The sequence below is a fragment of the Aspergillus eucalypticola genome, assembly GCF_003184535.1.
Source record: "Aspergillus eucalypticola CBS 122712 chromosome Unknown BO83scaffold_6, whole genome shotgun sequence".
In the NCBI taxonomy this organism is placed as follows: Eukaryota; Fungi; Ascomycota; class Eurotiomycetes; order Eurotiales; family Aspergillaceae; genus Aspergillus; species Aspergillus eucalypticola.
In genome coordinates this window covers 752,474-779,849 of record NW_020290280.1, presented here as the reverse complement: position 1 = coordinate 779,849, position 27,376 = coordinate 752,474, and the positions used below count along the sequence as shown (strand labels likewise).

The 27,376-nt window shown below is 50.8% G+C and overlaps 6 protein-coding genes across 6 annotated transcripts; 1 reads left to right on the top strand and 5 right to left on the bottom strand.

Moving 5' to 3' along the window:
* Positions 1-356: 356 nt before the first annotated feature.
* BO83DRAFT_415339 (DUF821 domain protein) lies at positions 357-1,885 on the bottom strand. The gene is made up of 2 exons (XM_025534628.1): positions 1,439-1,885; positions 357-1,367 (listed from the first exon to the last, which is right to left on the bottom strand). The coding sequence occupies exons 1-2, from the start codon at positions 1,832-1,834 to the stop codon at positions 435-437; spliced, it is 1,329 nt and encodes a 442-aa protein (XP_025390668.1). The 5' UTR covers positions 1,835-1,885; the 3' UTR covers positions 357-434.
* Positions 1,886-2,288: 403 nt separating this feature from the next.
* BO83DRAFT_216150 (BCS1 and AAA domain-containing protein) lies at positions 2,289-4,338 on the bottom strand. Its single transcript, XM_025526769.1, has one exon. The coding sequence runs from the start codon at positions 4,219-4,221 to the stop codon at positions 2,419-2,421; it is 1,803 nt and encodes a 600-aa protein (XP_025390667.1). The 5' UTR covers positions 4,222-4,338; the 3' UTR covers positions 2,289-2,418.
* A 630-nt stretch (positions 4,339-4,968) lies between these two features.
* Positions 4,969-7,195, bottom strand: BO83DRAFT_396875 (alkaline phosphatase family protein; the record flags this gene model as incomplete). The annotated part of the gene is made up of 3 exons (XM_025533162.1): positions 4,969-5,345; positions 5,402-6,665; positions 6,734-7,195. 3 exons carry the CDS (start codon positions 7,193-7,195, stop codon positions 4,969-4,971), a joined length of 2,103 nt encoding a protein of 700 aa, XP_025390666.1.
* A 1,468-nt stretch (positions 7,196-8,663) lies between these two features.
* BO83DRAFT_216139 (uncharacterized protein) lies at positions 8,664-9,634 on the top strand. Its single transcript, XM_025526768.1, has one exon. The coding sequence runs from the start codon at positions 8,778-8,780 to the stop codon at positions 9,525-9,527; it is 750 nt and encodes a 249-aa protein (XP_025390665.1). The 5' UTR covers positions 8,664-8,777; the 3' UTR covers positions 9,528-9,634.
* A 595-nt stretch (positions 9,635-10,229) lies between these two features.
* Positions 10,230-14,518, bottom strand: BO83DRAFT_216127 (uncharacterized protein). The gene is made up of 2 exons (XM_025526767.1): positions 14,348-14,518; positions 10,230-14,278 (listed from the first exon to the last, which is right to left on the bottom strand). Exon 2 carries the CDS (start codon positions 14,233-14,235, stop codon positions 10,285-10,287), a length of 3,951 nt encoding a protein of 1,316 aa, XP_025390664.1. The 5' UTR covers positions 14,236-14,278; positions 14,348-14,518; the 3' UTR covers positions 10,230-10,284.
* A 1,242-nt stretch (positions 14,519-15,760) lies between these two features.
* Positions 15,761-18,026, bottom strand: BO83DRAFT_216107 (putative HLH transcription factor (Hpa3)). The gene is made up of 4 exons (XM_025526766.1): positions 17,482-18,026; positions 16,690-17,430; positions 16,385-16,624; positions 15,761-16,323 (listed from the first exon to the last, which is right to left on the bottom strand). Exons 1-4 carry the CDS (start codon positions 17,693-17,695, stop codon positions 16,007-16,009), a joined length of 1,512 nt encoding a protein of 503 aa, XP_025390663.1. The 5' UTR covers positions 17,696-18,026; the 3' UTR covers positions 15,761-16,006.
* Positions 18,027-27,376: the final 9,350 nt, after the last annotated feature.

The following is a 27,376-nucleotide window of genomic DNA, read 5'->3' as shown; positions in this document are numbered from 1 at the left end:
TGGGAGGTGCCAGTGAGAGGTGAGATTCTGCGGGTAGTCTCGGATACGAAGACGCCAGTTGTGCTTGAGATTCCTCCTCGTACCGGAGTTGCCGTGATTTTTCATGCAGGAGAAGAGTCGGGCAGATGGATTCCATTGAGGGCTTTGTTGGGTTGACATGCGGAATGATGCCATAGGATGAGGTGGAAAAGGTGAAGATGGCAGAAGAATGGAGTTGTGATGGTCAGCTGCGCCTAGTCCCTTTTCAGCTACGGAGGGATTCTTTGCAGATTCGCCCACAATAATCCAGCTCCTTTCATAATGATAGCACATTTGACACAAATTGTTATTCTTGTCATAATCAACCATCCATGTCTCTCTCATATAACTCATAAACGCTAAGAATCATAATAATTACACCCGCCAACGCCATAACATGCACATAGAACAGACATCTAGAACCCTGTAAGGACCCAACTTTCGAATGGAACACCACGAGGCTCTCTCCTGCCATTGTCCTGCGTATACAAGACAGGCTCGAACTCGCAAGACGCAGCATACTGTCGAATCAATTGCCTCCAGTAGCATGACTCCGCAGCAGGTGTCAAATACCGGTCTCGAAACGTCTTCACCGAATTCTCCGCAATGCGTTGCGCAGTCTCCGGATGATCAATGAGAAACTCCATCTTTTGATCAAGATCTGAAAAGTCGCGCTCGACCTCGACGTAATTCGCCTCCGGTCCGGACGCAATGAGGGCAGCATGGTGCGCCTCGCGCCAGACCAGCTTATGCGAGACCATCACGGATCGACAATTCAAGAGATATTTTCCACGCCCTGAGAAGCTGCGTCCTTCTGCATGTGCCAGGAACATATACTGGCAGTAATCCTCCATCGGGAGGAGATTGAATCGGACATCATTCTCATCGTCCCAATCAATCACCCGGATGCTTGCCCAGCTCCTGCCCTGCGCTGCCTTCAACAGCTTTCCCCGGATCTCTGGGTTCGTAGCCACGCTTCCTCTCCAGGCGAGCTGCTTCTTCTTATTCTGGAAGGGTAGACCTGGAATGAACTTCCCATCCATGGCTACCTCACCATCGTCGACTGCAGCAATGCGGCGGCGAAGATCCTTGTAGGGGCCGATCTTGACCTCCGGCCATGACCAATATCCAAAGTCGGGCATTAACCAGACATTCTCCTGCTCGTCCCGTTTGGAATAAGACCAGACTGGCCCCTCCTGAATGCTATAATCCTCCGTCGTCAGGACAAATTCAATGTCTGGTAGACTGCTTCGGTCTGGAAACGAGGCAAGTGCACGATGGAGCGCATGGAGAGTGGCTTTCCCGCGCGTAAATGTTGCGAGCATCGCGCCAAAATCTACTACATACAGCTATATCGCATCAAGTCATGGTTAGAAGACACATCAACCAACGTGGATGATTCAGGTTCCAACACACACACCTCACCATGATGAATGATGCCCCGCACCATTCCATCCTCCACTTGCAGACTATCCACCTCCTTAAAGGTAATGCGATGGCCCTCCCTCAGCAATGCAGACTTGTCCAGCTCGACAAACAGCTTCGGAAACGCCAGTCGACATTGCTCATCCGAAAGTCCATGGTTGTCACCATCGCGCTCGACCATAAACTCCCATGCTGTGGCGTTACCTGCTTCGGGTAATGAGGTATGCAAGCATGTCTGTGGGGTGGACTTGAGGGATGTCTTCAGAGCATATTTGGCGACGTCATTGGAGTATTGTGTGCCGAAGATAAGGAATGTTGTTATGATGAGGGAGAGAACGGCCCCGGTGGCTATGAAGCGGAAGCTTGTCAATTGATTTTGTAGTAATTGCATTACTGCATAACTGTAGGTACCGCAAATTGGGTACCTATGTCTTGATCAGTGCATGTACTGTAGTCGATGGTAGTTCAACTTCGTTATCGGGCGGGATATCGAGGTGATCGTTGAATCCACCGTCGCCATGGCAACGGACCGACTATAATATCAGTTTCCAGCCTGTACTTTGCCTGGAAAACTCCAATTTGCGTATTACATTACCAAATACTTCGTTGTTGCTACTATCGTATAGATATTGAAACTTAGCCCATCAACATCCTTTGTGTTGGCTTTATAGGTGCGAAGGCGGGAATTGGGTTGGTGATCTTGCGAATGGCAATAACTGTCTTTCCGATGGCGGATATGTCTGTTTAAACTAGTGTACTCAGTACCTGAAGGTTGTGCAGAAGATGAGACGTCCGTTGGGGGCTTGAACTTGGATATTACAATTCCAGATGTCTATGTAGACTCTACCGGATCCATGCATATCACTCACATTAGTATAGAGCTTTCATTAAGAGTAGGGTATCTCTACTATCTATAATCATCATCATAACCCTCAAATCTGGACAGAACCACACCACAAAAGGAACATAAGAAATCTATACCTTACTCTCCTCAGCTTTCTCCTTCCTCTCCTTCCTTGTCTTCTCCGTCCGCTCCAACCACCCCCCAATCCCAGCAATCGCAGCCTCCGGATCATCCTTATAATTCAACAGATACCCTTGCACCTCCGCAGCAGTGAACTCCCCAGCCGGAATACCAGCTGCGAAATCCTTCGCCAACCGGACAATCTTGTCCGATACAGGAGGCCTTTCTTCCATTCCATCACCAACGATCGTCTTCTTAACTCCATTGGCTTTGCCGTCGTGGCTGGTAATCGCGTTCCTCCTCCTGTTCGGAGACACAGAGCGCAAGTCACCCTCAAGCGTGGAATAAATGGACGAGTACAATTCCCGGATGTCTTGGGAGTGAGCATACCCAAATGTGATAGTCATGTCTACGCGACCAGGACGGAGGAGCGCGGCATCGAGCTTCTCCGGATGGTTCGTAGTCATGATGAGGATGCGGCCTTCGCTTGCTGCGACGCCATCGATTACGTTCAGTAGGCCGGAGAGGGTGATGCCCTTGTTATCAGGGGTCTCCTCGGAGGGCTTCTTGTCTGTGGACGAGCCAGCGGGAGTGTTGGCAGCAGTGTTGGGCGCAGCGGCAGGGTTGGCATTGGCGTTGTTGGGGTCGTTCTTGTTCTTGTCATCTTGGGTGCTGTTGGCCGCGCGCTTGGCGGTCATTCCAGCGCAGTCGATATCTTCCAGGAGGACAATGCAGCGGCGAGGGAGGTCTTGGAATAGAGACATCAAGTCGTCTTCGTCCAAGCTCTTGGAGCTCAGGTTCAGCAGGTATAGAGGGAGGCCTAGAAGTCCTGATGCTGCAAAGCAGAGACTGGTCTTTCCGGTTCCGGGAGGGCCCTGGAGGAGGTACCCCCGACGGTAGGGGATACCTCTGTTGGAGTACCATCTCCTCGTGCGGGGGTGGAGGTATTCCTTGATGTCTTTAATGAAAGACTGCTTCTGGTCCGGGTCTAGCACGACAGTGGAGAGAGGCCTGGGGTGGCGTGCCATACAGCGTACCCAGTCAGTGTATCCGCCATTCTTCTGGCCGCGGTAGATAACTGTGCTGTTTCCGTCTCTGGCTACCCATGCCCTTTGGGCTTCGGCCAGGAGTTCCTTCAGGATAGTGGGGTCACGACCGAAACATGAGATGAATAGTCGCTCAGGCACGTATCGCATGTAGGAGATGGTGTTGTTGTTTTCCTCTTTGGCACGAGTGAAAGTAAGAAGGCGACCACGGAACCAGAAGTAATGGCTTCCTTCGGCTGGGGTAAAGCGGAGGCGCTTGAACTTGTCTCGTGCGACGGTCTTGGCCCAGTAGTCGTCAAAGTCGGAGACGACATTGCCGTTCTCGTCGTATTCATCTTCGTCATCCAGGTCACCCTCGTCGTCAGAGTCGTAGTATCGTGCGCCGCTGGAGACCTTGGTGCTGGCTACGAACTGAGTGGACGTTTGCATAGCAGGGTGTTGTGCCATCCAGAACATCAGGTAGTTGTACACTTCATCCTCGAGGCGGATCTCAGCGGTTGAGACACAATAGTCGGTTAGCAGCTCATGTGAGCGGAAGAACACATATCGCAGTGAAGCAACAAAAGCCACAGCCGTCAAAATCGTGGGAATATATTGGGAGAGGTCGATGTGTAAATATGATATTAGAAACCGGGATATGAAGGAGTACCCCGGAATGAACATATCCAGCATCGCGCTGTCGGAAGGATTCATATACTGTGAGGAAGATGTTGCATTCATGATTGGAGTGTTGTTGATGGTGTTGCTGAGAAAGGCGCTTGAAGCCATGATGAGGGTTTCGTAACCGTGGGGTATTGATATACTGTATAGAAGTCCAGCAATGCTAACAATGCCGTGGGCGCGGAGTTGACCTTGAAAATCAATGGTCTTTAGCGGCAAATAACAACAATATGCAATTATCCGGCAGCTCTATAAGAGAGAAATGGAAATTAACGCCGAAGGAAAGTTGCAATCAATTGACATGGAAGGCTCCTATTGTCGAGAATGAGCTCTTTATAGTTCTATCCCCAGCCATAATGCGCCAGGCAGGAAGGCTGACAAGCCGTGGCATCGTGGGGTTGGTAGGCATCCATCTGCACCGAGCGATAGGAGCAGGATCTAGAGCGAGCCTCTGACCCATCGTGTAGGTCAATGTGTAACTGACGAACGGCGCCCAACGAAGGAAGTGACTGGCGCAGTGGAATGCGCAGCTGACGGGGAGCCACTTGAGTCATAGTCCGAAGCAGGCGGGCGCCAATCCCAGCAACTCAGCCGGCGATCGTGTGGATTCTTCCACTTCAGCCGCATCCCCATCTTCTTCGGGGACATCTCCCTGCGAACCAATAATGCCTTTTCTTGTATTCAATCCTAGTCTGTAAAATCCAAATGTGGGTATCTTGATTATGACGTATTCATGGGTTATGGCCCACCGTCCTAAGAAAAAGTCGCGCCTCGCAAAAACAACCAACAGTAAGAGCTCCAGAAAACCAATAAGCAAAGAAAACAATGTCACAGCCACTCGTTCTATGTCTATGATCACGATCCGGTGAAATTGTCTTTCACGGTGTCGAATATGTCGGTCGCCCACTCCTTCGCTTCCTGGAGTTTGTCCCAAAGGGTCCCCCACCAGGTAGGACCCTTCTCATCCTCGCTTTCCGGGTCAGGCTCGGGCTGAGCTTCAGGCGCCGTTTCCGTCGGGGACGCAGAAGAGGTAATCTCTGCCGACGGCATCATCGTTGGCGTCATAGTGGCGGTCGTGCTAGAAACTGGAGGGTCTGGAACACTGGCCAGCGTGGGCGTGTCTTCGTCAGAGTGAAGGCCTATCGTCTTGAGAGGCAGACGCATCGTCCCATTGTTCGGGTGCGCGGTGATCCCGAGTGAGTCGCAGATAATGTTGTACACATTGATGTTTTCTACCTTGGTTAGCTCAAATCCAACTCCGCGTGACAAAGGGTCGGGGATGACTCACGAAATGCTTCCAACCGACTGTTTGGTTCATGGGGGAATGCGGGTCCCCTGGCGATGAAAATTGCCCGCATCAAGGGGTGCTCGTGGTCATATCCATGAATGCCTCTGGGGTGGTAGACCTCCCCATTCTCCAAGGCCTTCTGGGCATCAAAGTCGGCACGCTCGACAACTGCCCACCCTGTCTTTGGAATTACCCACAGAGGGGCGATGCGATCGTTGTTTTGAAAGTGATAGCGTTCAGGCATGCCCTCACGTGTGTAGATCTCGACCGCATGCGAATAGTTCGCGGCCACGCTCTCCAGCTGATCTTGGAGTATTGGGAGATCCTCTGGCCGTTTGGGACGCAGCCCGCGTAACGGCCAGCCGTCGATGCGCTGGACTAGATCAAGATCAACCAGGTCCTCCAACTGAACCAATCGCTCGGTCGCGGTTGTCGCCATGCCATGGTCAGAGACAATCACGATGTTCACGACATCCGTTAAATTGCGTGCTTCGATACCCGAGAATAGGCTGCCAAGCATGTCGTCCACCTTAGCGATTGTGTTGCGAGTTTCAGTGCTGTTGGGACCGTAGTTATGTCCATCTGCATCAACATTCGGAACATAGGCAGCAATAAACTGAGGCCTTTGGGGCGCAATGTCTGACTCCGCTTCTATTCCCGGCATATCCAACAATCCCAAGATGCGTTCCACTTTCGAGGAAAGCATTTCGGACCCGTTGTATTCGTCTAGGTAGGTTGGATCTACGCCTCCGATATGTGCCTCGGAGCCCGGCCACATATGAACAGCGGTCCGCACGCCCTGATTCTCGGCCGTCATCCAGAGGGGCTCCGCGTTCCACCATTTCGGCTGCATGCTGACGGACGGGTGGGTATAGTAGAACTCTTCCTGCAGCTCCGGGTCCCAGAAGGTATTTCCAACGATTCCGTGGCTCTCAGGATACAGTCCCGTAACAAGTGTAAAATGATTCGGGAAGGTCACGCTCGGGAAACTGGGTAGCATGTACTGCGGCGAGACGCCATTTGCAATGAATGAGCGGAGGGTTGGGGTCAAGCCACGAGTGAGAAAGTCCGCTCGGAAACCATCTAGAGAGATCAAGATCGTCGTGGGGGCGAACAACGCAGTGCCATTAGATAGAAGTTGCCGCGAGGAATGAGGGGCTCGATACTTTATAGATGCTTTATATGCGCCCAGTAAGAAGATGAGGAGAAGGATAAAGATAGCGGAGAATACGAGGGCGAGTCTGCGCCATGGAACGCGCCGTGGCTGGTTACCATAAATCAGTACTGGAGCTCCCGCACAACCCATGAGAGGTTATTGTGTGACATCCATACCTGCATAAAAGCATATTCTTTGACGCGTGTGTCGAAGTCGGACGAAGATGCGCTCAGGAGAGAGTGCTCATCGTCCCGGTGACCCTCTTCCATCTCGAACATTATCTCTCCGGATCCACGCGCCTTCTTACGACGCTCTTTGCGGGCCTCTCTTCGGGCCTGTTGGCGTTGTCGCCTGCGTTCCTGTTTTCCGATGCGAACACTACTGCTGCTGGGGCTGAAGATGCGGCGAAGGCCATGAGTTGGACCGGTTCGGGTAAGCAGTTTCTCTGTTTCTTCTTCCTCTTCCAGTACTGTGCGATCGTGCTCAGCAAGCTCTAATGTAGTGCGTGATCTCCGAAGAAACTCGTCGTCCTCCGAGTCAGAGTCCTGCTCTGACGGGGAACGTAGCGACTCGGCATCTTCGTCATAGTCGCCGGGAGACAGCAGGGCGGAGGTGGGAATGTTGCGTCGGAGAGGCATGGGTGACGGGTGGTGGCATGAGGCCGGAGTGCAGATGCACGGAGGAGGGACCGACCGACCTTGGAGCCGGTATGGCGACACGTATGAAGTGTTGGTAAGGGAAATAGTAAGGGTCTTGGGGGATGATAAAGGATGGCGGAATCATGGATTAGTTGACCTCGAGGGGGCGGCGATCGGCGGATCTCCGGGCCGGTGCCGAATGTGAACCACTGGTCCAGCTCATCTCTGTCCTCTCCACACCATGGATGTGCTCGACTTTGTATAACTATCAAGACTTACCTCTGAGTTGACGGAAAATTTTGTCCATGTATGAAGCTTGATCTATATGATAGCTTGACCACTTCCTATCCATCTATCTTGAGGGATGTCTACATGTCGTCTACTCCTCGCCGCTCTGCCAAAGGGTTCCTGTGGATAGTGATCAGTGGCCTCCATACTTGAAGCTTCACACAGAAGTCATCCTTCAAGGCATTGGTATCTGTCTTGAAAACAACTGGCTAATTTGAGTACTGAAGCCATCATGTCTGAATTATGCCTCCCCTCCCCTGATGGGTTGACAGCTTGCACTTGAGAACCAGAAACAGAACAGAACTACAAAGGAGCTATCGAGCATTCAGAGAGACAGACAAACAATGAAAGGCTGGCTAGCACAAGCAGGAGCCTTGAGCGAGAACCCTGTTGCTGAAGAGTCTTTAGTGCCTGTCTGTCGCTAAGTCCCAGCATTGGTAGTACTGAAAGCTGCAGTTGCAACGCTCTTCCCAACAATCGACAACTTGCGCTTTCAATGACTAACAAGACTAACGAAAGACGACCGGGTCACTAATTGAGATACACCAAGAAGCCGCTAGATTGAGCTACTGATCGATCGACATTTAGGTGTGAAACATCCGGGGACACATTGCTTGCGAAACATGCCACAGTCGAGACTGCAACGTGGTGAGGTTGACGTAGCAGCATCCTAGGGATGCTTCCGTCTATTGAGAGGTTGCTGCATCCTCATTGCACTTCCTAAATGCGTTCAAAGATACTGTTCTCTTCGCAGGGCTACAGATCGTCGAGGAATGGATCAACATTCCTCAGGTGGCTGATTCCGGCCACTCGACTTCCCTTTTAGGAAGCCCTGGGGTGGCAGCTTCAAGTCACATGACACTGGGAAGAGCCCCAGTTGGATCTGCTACCAGCAGGAGTAGTTTATCTAGATCCGGGCGCCTGTCAATGCTTTGGGTTGCAGCTGTGCTATTTTGAGATCCAATCTGTTCGATCTAGTCCGGAAGCAGTGCCTAGCTTCCCACGTTCGTTCCCACACTACGGCATCCGGATCCCTAAACCTCTTGCGATTCGTGGATAACACCATGAAGAAGCACTTGTCCCGGAGTTTAAACCGACTGTCAGGCAATGATGGTAGTACCGGAACGGTACATCAAGGAAAGCTATAAAGAACCTCGAGATCCAGCTCGATCCGTCTGCGTTGTCATGCTTCATTCTCTACCTTCCAATCCTTCTTCTTGACGCTCAGTTTTGCTGCTTGTACCGCGATAGATCTCTTTCTTCTTCTTTCTCTCCCAAGTCTCTTCCATTCACAATGCGTTACTCAACCCACGTCGTGACCGCTCTGGCCTTCGCTGCCGGCACTGCCCACGCAGCCCAGTCCGCTAGTGACGACGGCCAAGTGACAACAGTGGCCGCCCAAAGTACCGTCGAAGCCACCGCCGTCGTCACCGCGGAGCCCAGCAGTGCTGCAACTGAATCTGCTGTCCAGCACCCCCCTCCCATTGCCGCATCCAGTGCTCCAGCTTCTGCCTCCTCCGAGACAAGCGTCCCAGTCATCAAGTCCAGCGCTACCGAGTCTCATCCCGCTGCCACTGAATCCAGCGCTCCAGTAGCCACCAACACCGAGTCCGCCGCTGTTGGATCCAGCGCCCCGGCTACCCAGGCAATTAGCACCGCTGCTCAAACGAGCGTCCCGCTCATCAAGACCTCCGCAGGGGAGACACAGGCCGCTCAAACGAGCGCTCCAGCTGCTGCCAGCGTCCAACCAGCACCGATCGAATCGAACCCCGCCGTGACCAGTGCTCCTCCTGCCAGCATTCCCCCGGCCGCCAGTGGCAACGCCAGCACCACTTCATCGCAGCGGTTCTCCAACTCGACTACCTCTTCAGGGTCCTTTTCTACCGGCACCTCTGGAGGCGGTGGCGGCGGCGGCGGCGCTGCTACTGTTCCTGCTGCACCCACCTCCACGGGATTCATCTCGTCCAGCTCCGGTGCCAAGATGGTTCTCCCCGGCCTTGCTCTTGTCGGAAGCATCGCCATGGGCTTGCTTGTCTTGGCTTAATTGACATTGCTGCTGTCTTCTCTTCTGATTCTTCTTTCGATATCATGCATCACTAGACTGCGTGATGGCAAGACGACTGCCCCCGAAAATCAATATAGAAAATGCAATACAGCGAAGTGGGCAGGTTTATTTTTTAATTTTTTTTTTCACGCCCAGAATCCCTATAAAAGACTAACAACAATCATTGACGAGAAGTGGATCGCTTCGCTCACTTATGATACATCTATTTCTGGCTTGCTTGTTGATTAATTCCAGGTGTTTGTCCTTCACAATACAAAATAATATATACTATGCTCTTGTTGAAGTCCGATATTGTACTCTGGATGAGAATACCAGAATATCCCTTCGTTGGAATTGGATTTCTATACTAGAGGTATATACGGCGTTTTATCATATTTTCCATTTCTTACTTCGGATTCTGGAGTACTCAGGTTTCAAGGATTGTGTATTAGACTTTGGTGAAATTCATAAATTCATTCAGTCCAATAGGAACATGCATTCAGCAAAATAATCGTAATTCTCAAGGGAATAAACATGGAATAAGAGAAAAAAAAACAAAGGAAACAATTTCATCTATTTTATTCATACTTCTGCATCTATTTTATACTGCATGCATCTTATCGTCTTCGAGTCATTACTCCCCATAACCAATACAACCATGCGTTATATGCAATCATCATTTCAGAAAAACAATCAGAAGTCAACAAATCATCATTTATCTTTTCCCCTTCCTTCCACTAATCTCTCATCATCCATCCTACGAACTCGATACCCAATTCGCCCACTTACAAGCACACCCGCCACTCCCACCATCAACGCCTCCATAATCCCCCGTGGCATCCGTCGACGAATTCCCATATAGATCAAAAATCCCCGGGGCCGGGTTAACCAGCGTGCCACCGTACGATCGATCCTCGAGCTGCAACTTGACTTCCGTCGAGTTGATCTGCTCGCCGCTCTCCATGCCGTAACAATAGACCATTTTCTTCACAGCGTCCCCGCCATGACGGTCTAGAGTTATGGTGACAGGGTAAGGGAAGGATCCGGGGCGGGTCCAGTCATTTGCGGAGGAAGGCGTGGTCGTTGGTGTAGCACTTGCGGTTGCTGTGGATGCTGATGCTGTGGACGTGGAGGTTGAGTTCTGCAGGAGGGTGTCGTTGGAGCGGGTCCAGATTTGGACGAGGAAGCGGGTCTGTGACCATGTGCAGCGGACGCGGGCGTCGGATTCGTTGGATCCGCCGTTTTGGTCATTGGGGTTTGTGTCGGTTGTGTTGCCGTCGAGGGGGGCGAGGGAGGAGAGGAAGATGGAGCGGTCGAAGTAGGTGTAGAAGCCGTAGTGTTCTGTGTTGAGGCCGCGGTTGTAGAGGCGGACTGGTTGGGAAGAGGGTAATGGGTATAGGTCTGCGGCGGCGGCGGTTCCATCGGAGTCTTCGTCTGGAGATGGGATTATTGTTGCGAGATTGGGGAAGGAGCTGTCGGAGGATCTTCGCGCCAGGCGAAGGGTGGATGTCGATGTTAGGGTGCTGGCGGAGAGGAAGGTCATGTAGAAAGGGGTTTCTTCGCCAGCGTAGGGGACGGTGTTGTTGTCTGTTGTGTTGCCGAGGAAGGTCTGGTCTTTCATGCTTGGCGGGGATGGGGATGGGCTGTAGGGGTTGTCGGAGCTCCGTGAGGAGAGGGTCTTGCTGGATCTTGTGGCAATCGTGGTGCTGTTAGGGTAGGTACCGTTGCGGAATCGGATTTCCACACGGAAGTTCGGCTCATTGGCGGCGTAGGGCTCGTTGGCGGATTGTTCCCCTGGTGGTAGAGCACAGCTCCAGAGCGTGGATGGAGTTATGCATCCTGATTGCTGGACCTGAGGCTTTGGTCCGGCAATCGTTGCGATACCGGTGGGCATCGGTGGATAGCCGGTGAGATTGAGCCACTGTGATTCCACAGGAGTTGAGTCGCCTTTTCCTGTCAAGGTCATGACTAGGAGGAGGACGATTGCTATGATGATGAGGAAGGATGTGAGAATAGCCAGGTACCACCGACGCTTGACCTTCTTCTCCTTCTTGTCTTTCCTACCGAAACAGCCGTTCTTGTGAGACCGATCACCACCGCAACAGCAACAGCAGAACAACAAGCCAAACTTCTTTTTCTTTTTCTTCTTGTCTTCTGTCTCTAACGTTTTCCGTCGTATCTCGATTATCTCTCTCTCTGTGGTGGTATGTGACACTTCTTCTCGTGAGAGTGGATGGGGCTCCATGCGATGTATAGAGGAGCTAGTGTAGTGAGAAGCATATGCAGGCACTGGGGTAGATGAGCTGTTGTGATTGGATGTGTATGCAGGCGCTGGAGCAGTATGCATGTCGGATAACGGGATTGACCCAGCCCTCTCGGTGGCTTGCTGAAGGCCAGGAGACGTAGGGTTAGGAGGCTGCGGTTCAGCCTGCTGTTCCTGAGGGAATGATGGATGCTGGTGTCCATTGGGTGCTATGAGAATTGGCGATGGAACAGTAGCGGGATGGACATGGATAGCCTGAGCTGGAGGCGCTGGTTGTGCAAGCGGTTGAGGAGCGTGCACTATTATGGGTTGAATGGCTGGCTGGGGTGCTGGCTGAGGAGCTGGTTGGACCACTGGTTGAATGATTGGCTGAAAGATCGGCCAAGATGTTTTCCTTTCATATTGACTGTCTGGAGGCGGTGCTAATTCTCCTGTCTCTCCTCCGGCATGCGGCGTTGGAAATGTTTCTTGAGGCAACCCCCGCGACACATCATCAGAAACGGGCTGATTTGGAGTGTTTCCAGGAGGTCCTCCAGCCGGAGGGTGCTCACTCGGAGGATGTTCGCTGGGAGGATGCTCAATTGGGGGATGCTCGCTCGGGGGATGCTCGCTCGAAGGATACTCGCTCGGAGGATACTCGCTCAGAGGACGCAGGGTTGGAGGAGGTTGGATTGTCGGATGCTCAGACAGAGGTATCCCCCTTGAGCTGGCTTTCCCAACTGGGTCATTGTCCTGACGATTGTCAAGAGAGGCCTCTACTCCCTTATCCATTACACTCGGTTCATACACAGTGCGTGTCTCTGAGGTAGTGGGACCACCTGTCGAGCCAGTGCCTTTATCTTGTGGCATGTCTCCCACGTCGATCAGGAGACCCCTACTGTCTGAGGAGCTTACAGCTATACCCTCGGTATAGCCGGGAATCTTGTCTTTGGGTGTTATAGAGCAGACATGGTTGACGCATTCAAAGTAAGGCCGTCCACTGAACAATTCATGTGCGCAAGCTTGGTAGTACTCAGCCGCAGAGCCCTGGATTGGCCTTCCCGGGAACATAAAGGATGTGGTATCTCGCTCTCGTTCGACAGGTTGGTCTTGATCACTCAGTCTTTTCTCGTCAAAGGGATTCAGACCAGCGTCTGGCCAATCAGGTGTCAATTCCTTGTGGTGAGGTATTATGGCTTCTGGCGTGTCGGGCGAAAAGCTGGATACTTCCTTTTCCCACCACTCATCACTCGATGCCTTTGACTCCGTTGCGATACTGGGAATTGGTGGTCTAGCAGTCTCAGTTGGGGTGGTGGGACCCATGGCTGTGCTGTAGCGACTCAACAACGGTGAGAGCAAGTAGGTCCACCAACCTTGGGATTGATGCCTGTTTGATTCAGTGTTGATGCTTAATCTATCTGGAATCTTCTTGGGATTCCCGCTAGAATATGACCGAGACCGGCTCTCCCGTCGCACATCATCTTCTTCAAACAGAGTGCCAGTTGAGAGCGAGCGCTGTCTCCCTGTTGCAAATACAGATTGCCTTCGTGTCGATTCAGTGTTCATGTTCGTGCTCGAATTCTCATTCTGCTCCAAGAAGGCAAGATTCGGGATAGCCGGCACAGGCGGAATGTTAATGTCACTGTCATTGTCATCGGGGTACGGCGTTGGTTGAGAGTAAATGCTAGATGCTATCCTAGGACGAGGATGAGTCGTGTCAAGGCCGGTCCAGAATGTGTCTTCCTTTGCCGGAGTCACAATTATAGACGGGGTCAGTGCCGCTCGTTGGGCATGTCCAGTGTTTACTGTTAGCCCTCTTCCTTGAGTGCTTAGCGATTCATCAGATGGCATGCTTAGTCCAATCATAATCGGCCGATCCGATGGCGACAGATCGTCATTTGCCTTCTTTTTTCGCCTGATGTTGAAGTAAGACAGTCGTTTGCTGTCAAATACGGACGGTTTCACGGACGATTGGTCATAGTCCTGACCAGGAACTTTCTTCAATATCCCTTTCAAAGTATGTGCGTTCCTTTCCTGTTCTCGCACCTCAGAGAGGACTTTTAGGTCATTTAAATCCATTAAAGTTGGCACTGATCCATCTTCAGGTGTCTTTGACGTAGAATGAGAGAAGTCCGTAACCAAACTCAACCCAACAGGCCGTTCTGAGCTTTTTCCCGTGTAGAGTCCAAGATTGTTTAGGTCCTCTTGGTTCGGATCCGTCTGATAAGAGACCCCCGTCCCATTCACTGCTTCCTGTGACTGTGTGTGCTTATCATAGCTTCCTTCGCGTATAAAAGGGTTATTCCTGCGTGTTGTCTTATTCAGAAAAGCAAAAGGTCGATTTCTTTCCATGTCATGATCCTCTGGAGATGATGGCACCGGGCTCGGAATCTCCTCTGTGATAGGAGACGACAAAGGGAAAGTCGGAGCTGCAGGAATTCGTAGTCCTGCTGTCGAATTCTGCATCTCGGGGGCCGTATGGCCTGCGTGGCCCAAAAACTGCCTTATACTAGACCAGATCATCAGTTGGCTGGTTTCAGTAACACAGCAGTCAGGGGGTTGGAGTAGGCCAAGTTACCGTAGACGGACTGGTGTAGCAGATGAAAATCGTTTCAGTATAGATCAAGCAAACCAGCTGCGAGATTGTGAAGCTTTTCGTTGACGAATCGACAGTCCTTGATCGTGCAAGTGCAAAACAAAGGACGCTATGGTTGGTATTGTTGTGATCAAAGCATCCAGGTGAGACAATGACCTTCAGAGCACAAAGCAGCCTCAACACAACAACACAACAAACGCCGGCTGTTTTCCACAAATTCCACTCTTATGAAGAAAAGGATACAAAGAGCACAAAGAAAAGCGAATAGGTCCGAACCCGTAATCTAGGTGGACAATTCAAACACGACCGGCTGGAGTGGGAGAAGTAGCACATGGACAAGCAAGGCAACAGAGAGAAGAGGAGAAACGATGGAAGCATTATTACACGACCGGCTGATGCCAGGAAGAAGTCCAAGCACCCGGTGGGTGCTAGGAATGAATGGTAGAGCTCATGCATATCATGCAACAGCCATCCTTGACCTGGACACTTTGCGGACCCGCATGGTCCTGGCTACTATTTGTGCCGAGTGCCAAATCCTCCGGCCTCAGACCGTCGAGCCGGACGGGTCGACACCATTGGTCACGGTTGCTTGGATCGACTCTGCAAGATGATTGTTTGGCAGGTAGCTCCAGGGGTGGACTGGCTCCTGAAGAAGCCGTGGGAGCTCTGTAGCCGCCGATGGGGGGCACGCGGCGCTAACAGAAGCATATCTAGGACGCCGGTGAGGTTGCAGAATATCGCCGGGCACCAATCAGCAGCCACGACGCCAGGGACAAAAATAGCCTGCATCAACACGGCAGTCCACCAGATGCCCCCCCCTCCCAAAAGCCAAGTAGCTCTGACCTCCTTACTAACAATATCAACAATCGCCGGCGGTTTGAAGCTACAATGTCATGAGACTCTCCGCTTAGTCGACTCATTCCGGAAATTACCAGGACGGAAACTGAGGTGAAATAGGTTCTCGATCGACATCCGTGTCGACCGGTATCAACCGATGCTTCGACATTTGATTTCCAGGTATCTGTAGAGCAAAATACACATAATAAACAAACCATGGGGATATCAAAACAATGCCACACATACACACACACACACTCCTTTTTCCAAACAATTGTTGTTCGTGTTTCATTTTTGACCTTCTTCCGTGCATTCACGGTACCTTTAACAAACACCGACGATACATGATGAAGGGCGAATAAACACAGATCCCACGCCCTCAAGTTTCCATTTCTTGGGGAGGAGGAAAGAGGAGAGTAAAAACGGGTAGGGGTGAAATGACTTTGGGGAGGTGGAAGCCACCTTGACCCCGAGATGTTATGTAACGGGACATGACCAGGGGAGAACGCGGGAGAGGTGAGAAATATAGAGAAACAGGATGAGGTATCGGCTCCCCGCCATAGGCTAGCCAAGAATCGCTGTCATGCCGACCAGAATGATGGGTAGGATGATGAAGTAGTCAAACCAGATGGACGCTTGAAAGGACGATAGCCACCCAAAACAAATCTACAAGCCAGAGAAAGAGAAGTCGGATATCACGTCTAGAGCGCGGGGTGATGTGGACCGTGTCAAGTAAAGCGACCGTCACCAATGCATTCATCGTGAGCTATATCATGGGTGAAACGATCGGTGGCCCTCGATTAGCTACCGCCGTTCGTCGGTGTATTGCACGCCTTGCATTGGAGCAACAGTCCCGTTCATCAGAGGAGGAAGCGTTCGCGGTTGCTCTTGCGGCATCGCGGTTCCAGGAGCATAACCGGAAAACATAGCGCCATGCACTTGCCCATTTGGCTGTGGCGCTGTTATGGGATGATGCTCGAAGATCGACGGCTGTCGAGATTGGCTGTTGGCTTGCTGCTGACTGAGTTGCGCGCGCATCTCGTCAAGTTCGCTCCTCAACACGTCATTTTCTCTGCGAGTAGTAGTAACCATCTTCTCAAGGTGTGAGATGTATTCAATAGCTACAAGCATGTTAGCACAAAAAACAACTACTAGGGCTGTGGTTGTGATGGTTTAAATTACCTCTTGTGAGTGTCTCCCATTTACTCGATTTATTGTTCTGACTTTGTGGGAGGCGGACACGCAAAGCTTCGAAGCAATCCTTCATCTCACTGCGGCGCTTTCGCTCCGCCAACTTGTGTGTTACTCTCAGCTCGGGGGTCCTGCTGTAAGGCGTACTACCGCTATGTGCGTCTGCTTCTCCAATGAGGCCACGGACTTGTTTGTGCTGTAAGGAATGGTGATGCACATTTTGAGGAAGTTCTAAAAAAAAAAAAAAAAAGTCAGGAACCGTAGTTCGTATATCTGACGGACCTAGAAAGACATACCATGCTGTCCACGAGGCAACCGTGCATCAGAGAAGACGCTACTGGCAAGCGACTCAGCTGTACTTCCTTTGCGGGAGAATTGATTGGTTGACTTCTCGGTGGTAGAAGAGACAGAGTTGGATCGCGCAACGTCGGGATCGGGGAAAGCGTATGCAAGACCAGCGGTAGGTGCCTCCGCATTATAGATCTCGGAGCGAGGATTCGATGAGATGGCAGGTGCAGTGCGACCAGCTGCAAATCCGCGATGTTCGCTAGCCCGCGGGCCAAGTGGGGAGAGTGGTTGGCCCCCGGAGTACCGAGGCCCGCGATAGGAGTTGTTCATATTCACGTCCATGGAAATACCGCGCTCTCGTTGAAGACCCGAAACAATCGACGTTTGCGAAGCATTCGTGCTATGGTAAGGAGATGCGGGGTTAATAGCAAGCGAGCTGATTCCTTGGTTCATTCTGCTATCCACACTGCTCCGTCGAGACTCAGGGGGCTCCACCATACTGCCTCGTTGAGAAGGCGCGTCGTAATTCTGGTTGATCGAAGGTAGGGTGGTGTTCGGCTGAGTCGAGCCGAAATTCGGAGAAGGCTGCGCTCCCGCAGATGAAGGCGTGTTGGTGTTAGAGTGGTCGTTGGGGTAAGGGGACCGATCCGAGACGTAGGATGCGCGATTGGGAGAAGGTTGGGAGGTGAGGAAGGAGAGAGAGGGATAGTTGCCTGTCGCATTTGTCGTGGTTGAGTAGGTAGACGACCCTAGGGGACAATCAGCCTCCGCAGGTGGGAATGAATAAGACGAAGCCTTACTGGTACTCTGAGGCATGGACCAATTCCCCGAATCACGCTCTATCGTATTCAAAGAGGCATTTCCCGGTGACTTCTCGGCCTGGGTAGGCATGCCACCGGCCATACTTGCTGTCAAGGTCGAGATAGACGGGAGAGTCTGAGTAGACGACACTGGAGGGGTTTGCGGTCCCGTGGTAGCGGGCTCCCAAGGTCGATGAGCAAGAGTAGTCTCCATGACAATCTGTTGACTGGTGTACCAGCACTCTAGAAAGGTACAAAGGAAATGGATCTCAGGGGAGAAAAGGCGTTAGAAGAGGCAATATCGCAAGGAGTGTTCTGAAGTGTTTCGAGAGCAGATGGTGTAAAAGTCAGGGTCTCTCCGCTATCTCATGTTCGGATATCGGCACAACACGTAGTAAGACAGTGAACGTTTCAACGTTGACTGGCAGACCGATTTTATGTAGTATAAATTTAACCAATTGTATGTGTTCCAATGGCGAATCCGTGGGGTGCGCGCAAGTATGACTATCCGAAAACCGAGGTAACAGACTGGCGCGTTGATGGGATCTCAGCAGAGTGATAGAGGTCTGTCTCCACTTGACAGTCAACACCGGGGCATATAACCAAGAGGGTGGTATGCGTCAACGAACCGTCTTCGCACGGTATTGGCGAATCGGCAGACACGGAGTCAGAGGCAAGGGCGAAAAATGCTATGCGAAAATCGTGAAGGGCGCAGTGACGTCCAGGTCGCAAAGGTATGCCCGGAAGAGGGAAAATGGAAAAACTGCCGGAGAGGAGAGGAGGGCGGGAGGAGCCGTCGTGGTGAAAGCGAGCGGAAGACGGAGAGTGAGAAGGATAGGAAAGACAGGCGGATGGGAGAGAGGTGTTAAGTGACGATTAAACTGGGATCGGCGAAGGAGAGAAGGTGTATGATGAAAATCGACTTTCTTTTTCCCCCAACAAAAAAAAAGTAGAGGAAGAGTAGGAGAAGGAAAAAGGGAACACTAAATGTTAAGTAAAGGAACAAATCGTGTCAGCTTCGGCCACATGGGGGGCTGACGGAAATTATGTACGGGAGGGCCAATGGTTCCGGGGCATGGGTTTGCGGTGCAGGACTGGATGGAGCTTACCAGATGGCGAAGGTGCAAAACGCTCGGGCGGCGCAGCGGAACGTGGCACGAGATTAAAACGACGAACAATTGGGCAGGAAGCTGTGTTAGGGCAAGGTCCCCGACCGATGGCCAGCAGAACCTTAACGTGACCGGCTAGAACGAAGGCTTGCGGGGAATGAGAGTAGTAGGAGTAGTAGTGGTGGTAGTAAGTAGTAAGTAGTAAGAGGGAGGGGAGGGAGGGGGGTGGGTGGGAGAGAGGGGGCAAATGATGAGCCGGCAAAAATTGAGAGGAGCAGAGAGAAAAGAGAAGAAGGACTAGAAGGGCACTTGACTGAGGAAGGCAAGTCGTGGGACGGGCGGGCTGAGAAGTAAGAAAATCGGAGCAGAAGGGGGGAGGCAGAGGGAGGGGGGGTGGCCCGCGGTTTGAAGAATGGATGAGAGCGGGTAACGGTAGTAGTGAAAAATAATAATAAGAAAAAAAGTGGTGAGTAGTAAAGTAGTAGTAGTAAAAGTAAGCCAGCCCGTCAATTAACTGCAAGCTCTTTCTGCTCTTCCCTCCTCAACTAACACCAGATAGGTGAATGCAGTAATAATAATAGTAGTAACCAGTCAACGCCGTCTCTTCTCGTCTAGTTCGCAGGAACCAGACGGTGGCACTGGTGTCTCGTCGTTTTGGAACCTTGATGGATCGGGCGGGAAAATGTTAAGGAAGATGGGAACTTTGCTCTTAGTTGCGGGAGCTATTCGGACTAGTTTGGAGAAAGTTGGAGCGGGTCTGGATGAGAGACCCAAAAGAGTCTTTAGAAGAAAATGAAATAGTAAGAGAATGTATGGGTCGTTTTCTTCAAAGCAAGAAGGGAAGGAAAGTCAGATATTGAGATCAGTTCGGATTTTGACGGTGGAAAAGGCCGATTATGGGATGGACCAGGAAAACCAAGGCTCTCAAGAGAGAGAGGGGAAGAGGAGAAGATTAGAAGAATAAGCACTACCACTTCTTGGTTGAAGATGTTCCCTCCTCACCTTGGGGTAAAAGAGTCAGAATGGAGTAAAAGAACAAGCAGTCTGTAAGTAATAGTACCACCGGGCGGCCCTGAAGCGCAAGGCAAAGGTACCGATGCTGCATAACAAGCAAATAGAAAATGACGAGATCGAGTGACAGATGCAGTTCACCTAACGCCAAAACAGAATTAAATTAAGGGCTGGATGAAAAAATAATAATAAAAAAATTGAAAAAAAAAAAAAAAAAAAATAATGATAATTATCATATAAAGCAAAAATCGAGGTGAGACTTGGCGACTGAAGGACAATCCAGAAAGGGGAAAGAGAAATTGGTTTTCTTTATTTTTTTTTATAATACTATTTCCGAAAGAAAAAAGCAAATAAATAAAATAAAATAGAATAAGAAGGTTAAGAGCAAAGTGGTGCCGCCGCCAACTTCCAATTCATCCCTTCCTTCCTTCCTGCAGCCTCCCTGGTACGTAGTAGTACATGTAATAGGAGGAGTGGGAGAAAGGGCAATAAATCTATCGATGCTGATTCAACACTTGCATCCAAGATCTCTCTCTAAAACCATTTCAATCTTCCTACAATATGCCTATTGCCTGTTTACTCTAATTCTATTGTCAAAGTAGATGATAATAGCATACATTTCATGGCTGGCTGTATTGAAACGAAGATAATTCTTTTGGTCTTGTCTCTTTCATCCTTCCTCTCAGCCACATGAGACAACCACTTCTATACGAAAGCAAAAATTCCTCGATGGGTATAAGAGACATGACAAGTAAAGTCCTGTATAAGAGTAAGAGAGACATGAGCGATAAAAGGTCGCTTGGCGCTGCGTACTTGAACCGTACGTGGTCAGCAGTGGCTGCCAGCAATTGGACAGGAATTGAAGCCATCCAAACAGGATCAGCCCCTAAAGACAACCATTTTTTTTCCGTGGCTCAAACATAGTACAGACTATTCAATTTTCCATATGACAGATAGCCTCAGAGGCGCACCGCAAGTTCGGGGACAAAAAGAGAGGAAAGCCGGCTAACATAGGTCATAAGTAGAAGGGGAGGCCGCCCGGAAAGCAGCCAAGCATTAGAAAATGAAAGAAAACAGAAACAGATAGTAAGTTGTCGAGTAAATGGAATAAAAAAATTAAATCAAAACTGACAAGAAAGGAATGGGAGCAAATTAGTCATACTAATACTGCGACTAACTAACCCAAAACAAAATAAAAATAGTTAATACGACATCCTAAAGCGATTGAGTCCACCGCCACGAGGCGGCCATTTCGCTGAGGGTCCAGCTGCTCCTCATTCCGTGGGTTGCAGTTCTGCCACATTTTTTGGAGGCGGCCGAAGAATGGTCGATTATTATCATCAGACTTTTCCATCACGGCTTTTATTATCTTTTCGTGTGTCTCAAAAACTCTGACTCTGACGGCGAAGGTCCAGCCCAGTCATATTATCAGTCGGCTAGCGATCAGTGTAAGTGTAAATGTCAGGTACCAAATTTGAAGTTGCTTAGTCCTCCACTAGCGATTTAGCGCATCGGATAGCTCTGCTGGAGTCGAGAAGAAGGAAATCTGCTTCTCTTTCCCTTTTGTCGGCAGGATCAGAGCCACGTTTGACAGTTCCCCGGCCATCGCAGGGAATTATTGGTCCTGATGGCGCCTGGTATCCACCCTTCCACCCATGTCCGTGTATCAATATTGCAGTTTATCAACCGGTCGCTTTTCCCGGGCCCTGGCTCATAATACGTATACGATTAATATCTGGCAAATCACGCCGATGGGGACTTTGTGGTGCGTACTTCTGTCGGTCGTTCATGATCGGACTTGGACATCTCCCGGAAACGAGCAGAAATTTGTCGTTCTTTTTTGGATCCTGGATCGTATCCGCGAAGGAGAGCTCGAATGAGCCTTGTCCGGGTTGGGTAATCATCGTTGAACCTAACTGGGGCAAAGTTGACGCAGATCGGGACCGAGGTTGCCTCACACATCAGACGCCCCATTTATTTTGCTCCCTCCCAGTCCCGTGAGGTATCTCTGGAGTAAAATCTCCTTTCGAAAATACATTCATCCGACTATCGGGGAGAATCTTGGTAATGTTAATGGTCCAGGACGCCTAAGAGCATTTCCTTATTCATACTGTAGGTGCAAGCCTTTTTTTTCTTTCATGGGTTATATCTGGATATCTTCGGGTTGGGACTACTACTAGTACTATCCGGGTAGGATAATGAAGAAACAAGACTGTCATGGACCGCCCCACTGATCGAGTCAAGCAGGATCGCCTGGGCAAGTGGGATCCATAACTTTCCCATCCAGCGGGAAAACTTCGTGTCTGCCTGTTGGTAACGACTCATAACTCATATCTAGGTAGTAGTGAGACGAGATGGCCCAACAGGGACAAACTGCTTTAAAGCTCCACCTGGTTGCTCTCTATCTACCCCTTTGGGCGCTAAAAGCTAAACCAGGTTGGGGAAAATCGTAGCTCAGACCAGCCGGGAAGTGGGGCCCAGAATGGATGGGGAGTCGATCCCAGCGCGGGTGGGCGAATCAGCATTGGGGCCGCTGGCATGGCAAATGCATCCTCCACGCCTGCGAAATGTCCCGTGGGCTGAAGAATTCCCGGCCTTACTTAGCACTCGAACCATGACGGGAGAACACGTTGTTGAACGCCTGTCCCAGGCAAATCCGCGGGGGAAGGGGCCGCTATCATGCCAGGAATATTAACACACTACCAGGGGTCTTCTCGGAGCAATGAGTTGCAGCTGGGCCATTACATCACGAACCAGAGTCATCTGCATCATTGCTATTCAACGCCTGTCATCCTCATCGGTCGCATGGCCTTGTCATGGCTTACACACTCAAAACGAAAATTGGAAAATCTTCAGGTAGAATTTTAGCAACTGAGTATCTACGTTTTTCAATTTTATTTTTCATTTAGAAGGTAAAACGGCGGTTACTCCAAATCCTTGGTCTAAACTGGACTTAGCAGCCGGGTCTCTGACTTTTTGAATCGGATAAGCTTTGTCGTCAATATTCATGTTTTTCACCTGACTCGCCTTTACTACCGTCTACAACAGCATATGAATCTGCCCATCGGGAGGTCATCATGCCAGACATTTTGAGCTTGCACCGATTGGGATTGCATATCCGTTCACATCCGATACCTGAGACTCAAGGTGAGCGTGGCCATATGGCAATGGTGTACTGGATGACAGGCGGTGCATCCAGATCGTCCGCCTGATCCTTTAAACCAAGCAGAGGCCATCCTCGGTCGGCAACGATCTCGATGCGAACTGCCTTCACGTGGCTGCACTGGACGATCGGCCTCAGGGGTCCCACGACCGGCGAACTGCCGTAAGCGGCGTAAGCGTACCGTATTGGGCTTCCAGTGAAGGCTCCATCCACACACGGTACCATTCCGTTCGCGCCAGAGCAGTTGGCACTTAGCCTTTTTGCTTGCATCGTTCTCCCTTGCAGACATTTGGTTCAGCTTGAGATCAGGGTGAGGGGCGGCAAATGCGACAGATTTCATGCTCGCTTTATCCACAATCTATCTACAGGTGAGGAGGTTCTGAGCTCGAGTGGCCAGGTGCATGGGTTTGCTGTAGACCGACCCCCTTTCAACAAAGCCCCGCGGCGTGTTATGTCACTTTGACCTTCAAAGCCCATAGAAGGAAGCATTAGGACCGTCTTCCAAGCTCCGTAGCCACGATTACTAGTCTTACTACGTGGTGCACAAGCCTAAGTGGCTGCAGCTGTTGGTTGGGACATGGTAGCAGGGGGGAAATGGTTGTCGGTAATGGCCAACAATACCTGCCCGCCATCTAGTTCACAGTACCTACCACATGGCCTGATTCCAGCAAAACTATGTCATTGATTAATAGGAAACGAAAGATGTTTCGAAGCAAGGGCAGCAGCAAATTCAATTTACAATAAGATACAAGAAGAACCAGATATGTCGTCACACTTCGGAGTAGTATCATATTCCTGTTCGCTCACAGTGTCAGCGCGAAGTCTAAGTCTAACGCCCAATAAGGCCTAACGCACAATTCATTTGGCTTTCCAGCGCCCGACACATGGCAACCATGGTGGAATGATCGCCGCTAAAGAGGGGGGAGGGGGGTTCTGGACATGCGACGGTTGAGACTGGTTCAGCCACACGACGCCAAGCGTCCATGGTGTCCCAAGTACACCTCGGAGGACCTTATCCTGGAAAGCACCAGAAGGGGGGCAGTCGGGTCATGAGTGGTGAAGTCAGACAGCATGATAAACAGCCACTGCAACATGGGTCCTGGCTTTCTGTAGCCAAAGAGCGACCACACCCATACACCAATTCTCTTAGATGCAGGGAGGCACCAATAATCAGACACTCAATACTTGGTTTTGCTCTTTGGGGATTGGGAAGGCCTTGCACGCAGTATGTATTCCCCCCGCTCCGGTGGAATGTGACCAGCCGACATGCGCATCAAGGTACATGTGGACAATGTGCAGCATCCGCGAATAGCAGCAGCGCTAAAGCACTACGTAAGTAGCATGCACAGTTGTATCTCATGTATGATCTGCTTGGCCTTTTTTCTTTCTTTCTTCCTGCCCTTGCCTGCCAAGTGCTGTATGTCGATCGCCCTCCGTGCGTTGTCTGATATGATCCCCCTTTTAAGTAATCGCCATGGCCAGTGAGCTGGCTGGACGAGTCAGTCCCCCCGAGTTGAGGTACTTTGCCAATTCCACCAGCCAGATTTATCCCTTCCTTGTCACCCACACCTTTCTGCAGCATGTCAAACTGCCTTCCACACATGGAACATGAAAGAATGTGGCGTCTATTTTGAGTGCCTGAAGCTTCACCGCAGACCTAGAATTGGTGTCACTCGAAACCCTTGCTGCTTCTGTCTTTCTTTTGGGTTTTGTATTTCGACAATACCGCTGTTCTGTATTTTTGGCCCTTTGGGGGTGTTTATCTCCGTGATCAACTGTACTCAACGGGATCTCCACCCCAAGAACCACCACGCTCGATACCAAGTCAATTAGCCGAGAATTAATATCGTCGCCTTTGCTCGCTAAGACGATGGAGGGGACAGGCACTAGTGGGCAATCAATCTGGTTGGCAGGGCGATTCTCATGCCCCAAACATAACGGTCGATCTTACCACCGGAAGCTTGCACCCATTCTGTTCGAAGGATGCAATGGAACCTGGCCGTAATGGACTATTTGATGACGGTACAAGAAATGGGTCTGGGGCCATCCATGACAAGCAGCTGTGAGGAGAACAACACTACGTACGATGATTACCATAACCTTTTTTTTCTTCTTCTTACTCTCAAAGTTCACAATCTCCCCAGATTGCCCCATTGCAGATCTGGCAACAGCATTTAGCCGTTAGCGTGACCTGGGAGCAATGAAGCTAGTCTGTGATGTTTGAGCGCCAAGCTGAGGTGTATCAACCAATATCAAGGCCACCTCTCTGAATGTGTCAAACCCCAACGATGACGGCATGAACTTTCTTCCTACCCCTCCCTCGACACTCTCCCGATTATTTCTGTAACCCAAAACAGAGCAGGGTTCAAGCCCGGGTGACACCAGCAACAACGGACTCCTACTCTGTAGATACTTCTTCCACTAAGACAGGCACCTTTGTCACAGTGCCCATCAGAAGGCAGGCCAATGACGATCCATGCCGCCCAGCAGCTCCGCTTTTGCAGGACGACTAGAAGGCGCACTAAAACGGACGGCTTCAACATCGAGCCAACCGTCAAGGGTTGGAGGGTGGAGGGCGCACGCGAGCGCCAAAGTTAGCACAGCCGGAGTCGGAGTCGGAGTCGGAGTCGGATCTGGACCGGATGGGGACTGGATGAATCCTGGCCCATGCAAAGACCCGCTTTAGATGGTTTTGTGTTATGGTCGTTGCTATTATCATTACTATCATCATCGTTGTGATGACCGACGCTGTTTATTTGCACACTCATTTTCTTGGTGTTTTTCTTAAAATACGATCTTATTATTATTTTTCTTTATCTTTCTTTTTTTTTTCTTTCTTTCCTGTTGGAGTCTCTCATCCCTCCATTAGTTCTAACTGGCTTGCTCCGGCCGTCCCTTCCCCTTCTGACCAGTTGTCCCGTGGTTACGAGGACAGCCCAATATATTCATATCCATCAGAAGCATTCCGGGCAAAAGACAACGTCCTTGACTGAACTCTCTTTAACAGTGTCAGATCTGATCGGGGATTAACTGACTGACCATCTCAACGGCTGATGAGTGATGACACACAGCGCCGCCCAGAGTTTTGATCTGATTAGCCTATACTGACAGACAGTACGGTCCTCTAATTTTCCTCCAATCTCACTAGTACTGAGAACTACTGCTACTCGATACCTAAGTAGGGACAAAGTACCTACTCTTTCTACCGGTCTAGCGCTCTTCAAGCCTGGCTAGATAGATATTCATCGACTACCAGTCTACCACTGCCGTTACTTGCCCCCGTCAGCCATATTCGACCCGCTTCCTGCAGCGTGTGCAGTGCTGGGCCGATGTGACAGGACAGGGGTCTTGTTTCCCCCTTCGGGTGGAGCCGGACGCCCAACTAATCACCGGGCCCCGTTTAGGTAACACGAAGCCAAAAGAATCCTTGTATCACCGCCCCGGCCACGAGACTAATTCTAACCATCACTACACCATGCATCTCAATTCTGCTACTTGACAGGGATGCATTGGGCCTGACCGGGTTGCTCGTGCAGTATTGGGCCATGTGCTTTCATTTACCTGACACCGGCGGCCCCCTTTAACACCTGCCTGTCCCGGTATAGATCCGGTGTTGTCCCGCATCCATCACGGCCAGACTTGGGGCCTTGGACGCGGCCATCTCTTTCGCCTGGTGCATGGGCCATGAAGCGATCTTTCTTCACCCCGGCGCCAACCAATCTCGATTAAGAAGTTCAATCACAGTTCACTCTCCTTTTATTTATCTAGCCCCATGCCTGACGAAAGCCGCCCCTGCAGCTGCTGAATGATGTCCATCCCGATGCTGTCTGCCTCGACTAATCCTAGTACCCTCGGATGGATCCCACCTGCCGCTCGTGGGCTAGACCTTGGGAAAGCTGCACCGTGCTCACTCGATTAGATTAATCCCCCGCTGACATCTCAATCATGATAACAGTAAGCCCGGACGGTTACATTGGTCTTGCTCGAAACCCGTGTCGGGCTGTCAGCACCTAGTGTTGAATATCTCTCCATGCAAGGCTCCTGCTTGCCCCGTCAAACACTTGCCCACTGGTAAGGTGGATTCCTGACAGTTCCCTGTCTATACCGTGGTCTACAATATGCACATCCTTTTGCCACATCTGGACTAGCTATTCTGGCACGGTTCAATGATAGAGTACTGAGTAGACGCCTAGGCATGACGGTAAGCCAGTCCCAACCGCCGGATCCCGACATGCTCGGGCTGAACCTGCCCCATGGCACACAGCCTGGGCGTCCATGTCCCATGCAGATGACTGGACCCCACGGCTAAAGTGCGTCGTGCATACTGTGACATTAATATATTAAAAGGCAACACACTCGCCTCAGCACTGGTGTGCCGCCGCCCATGAGGATTATGTCAGCTCAACTTAGGGTCGCGTGTCAGGGAGGGAAAGGACGAGGCAGAAGAATGCCGTGACTACGGACTTCTCCGATCAGCTTCGTCTCCATCTATCATCGAATTCCTTGGGTAAAAAAGTAATTTATCCTCACCAATGACACATCTCACTCAATATTGGAAAAGGGTGATAATAGACCGAGGCATCCTTCGAGGGACACCAACTCCCTCCGTATC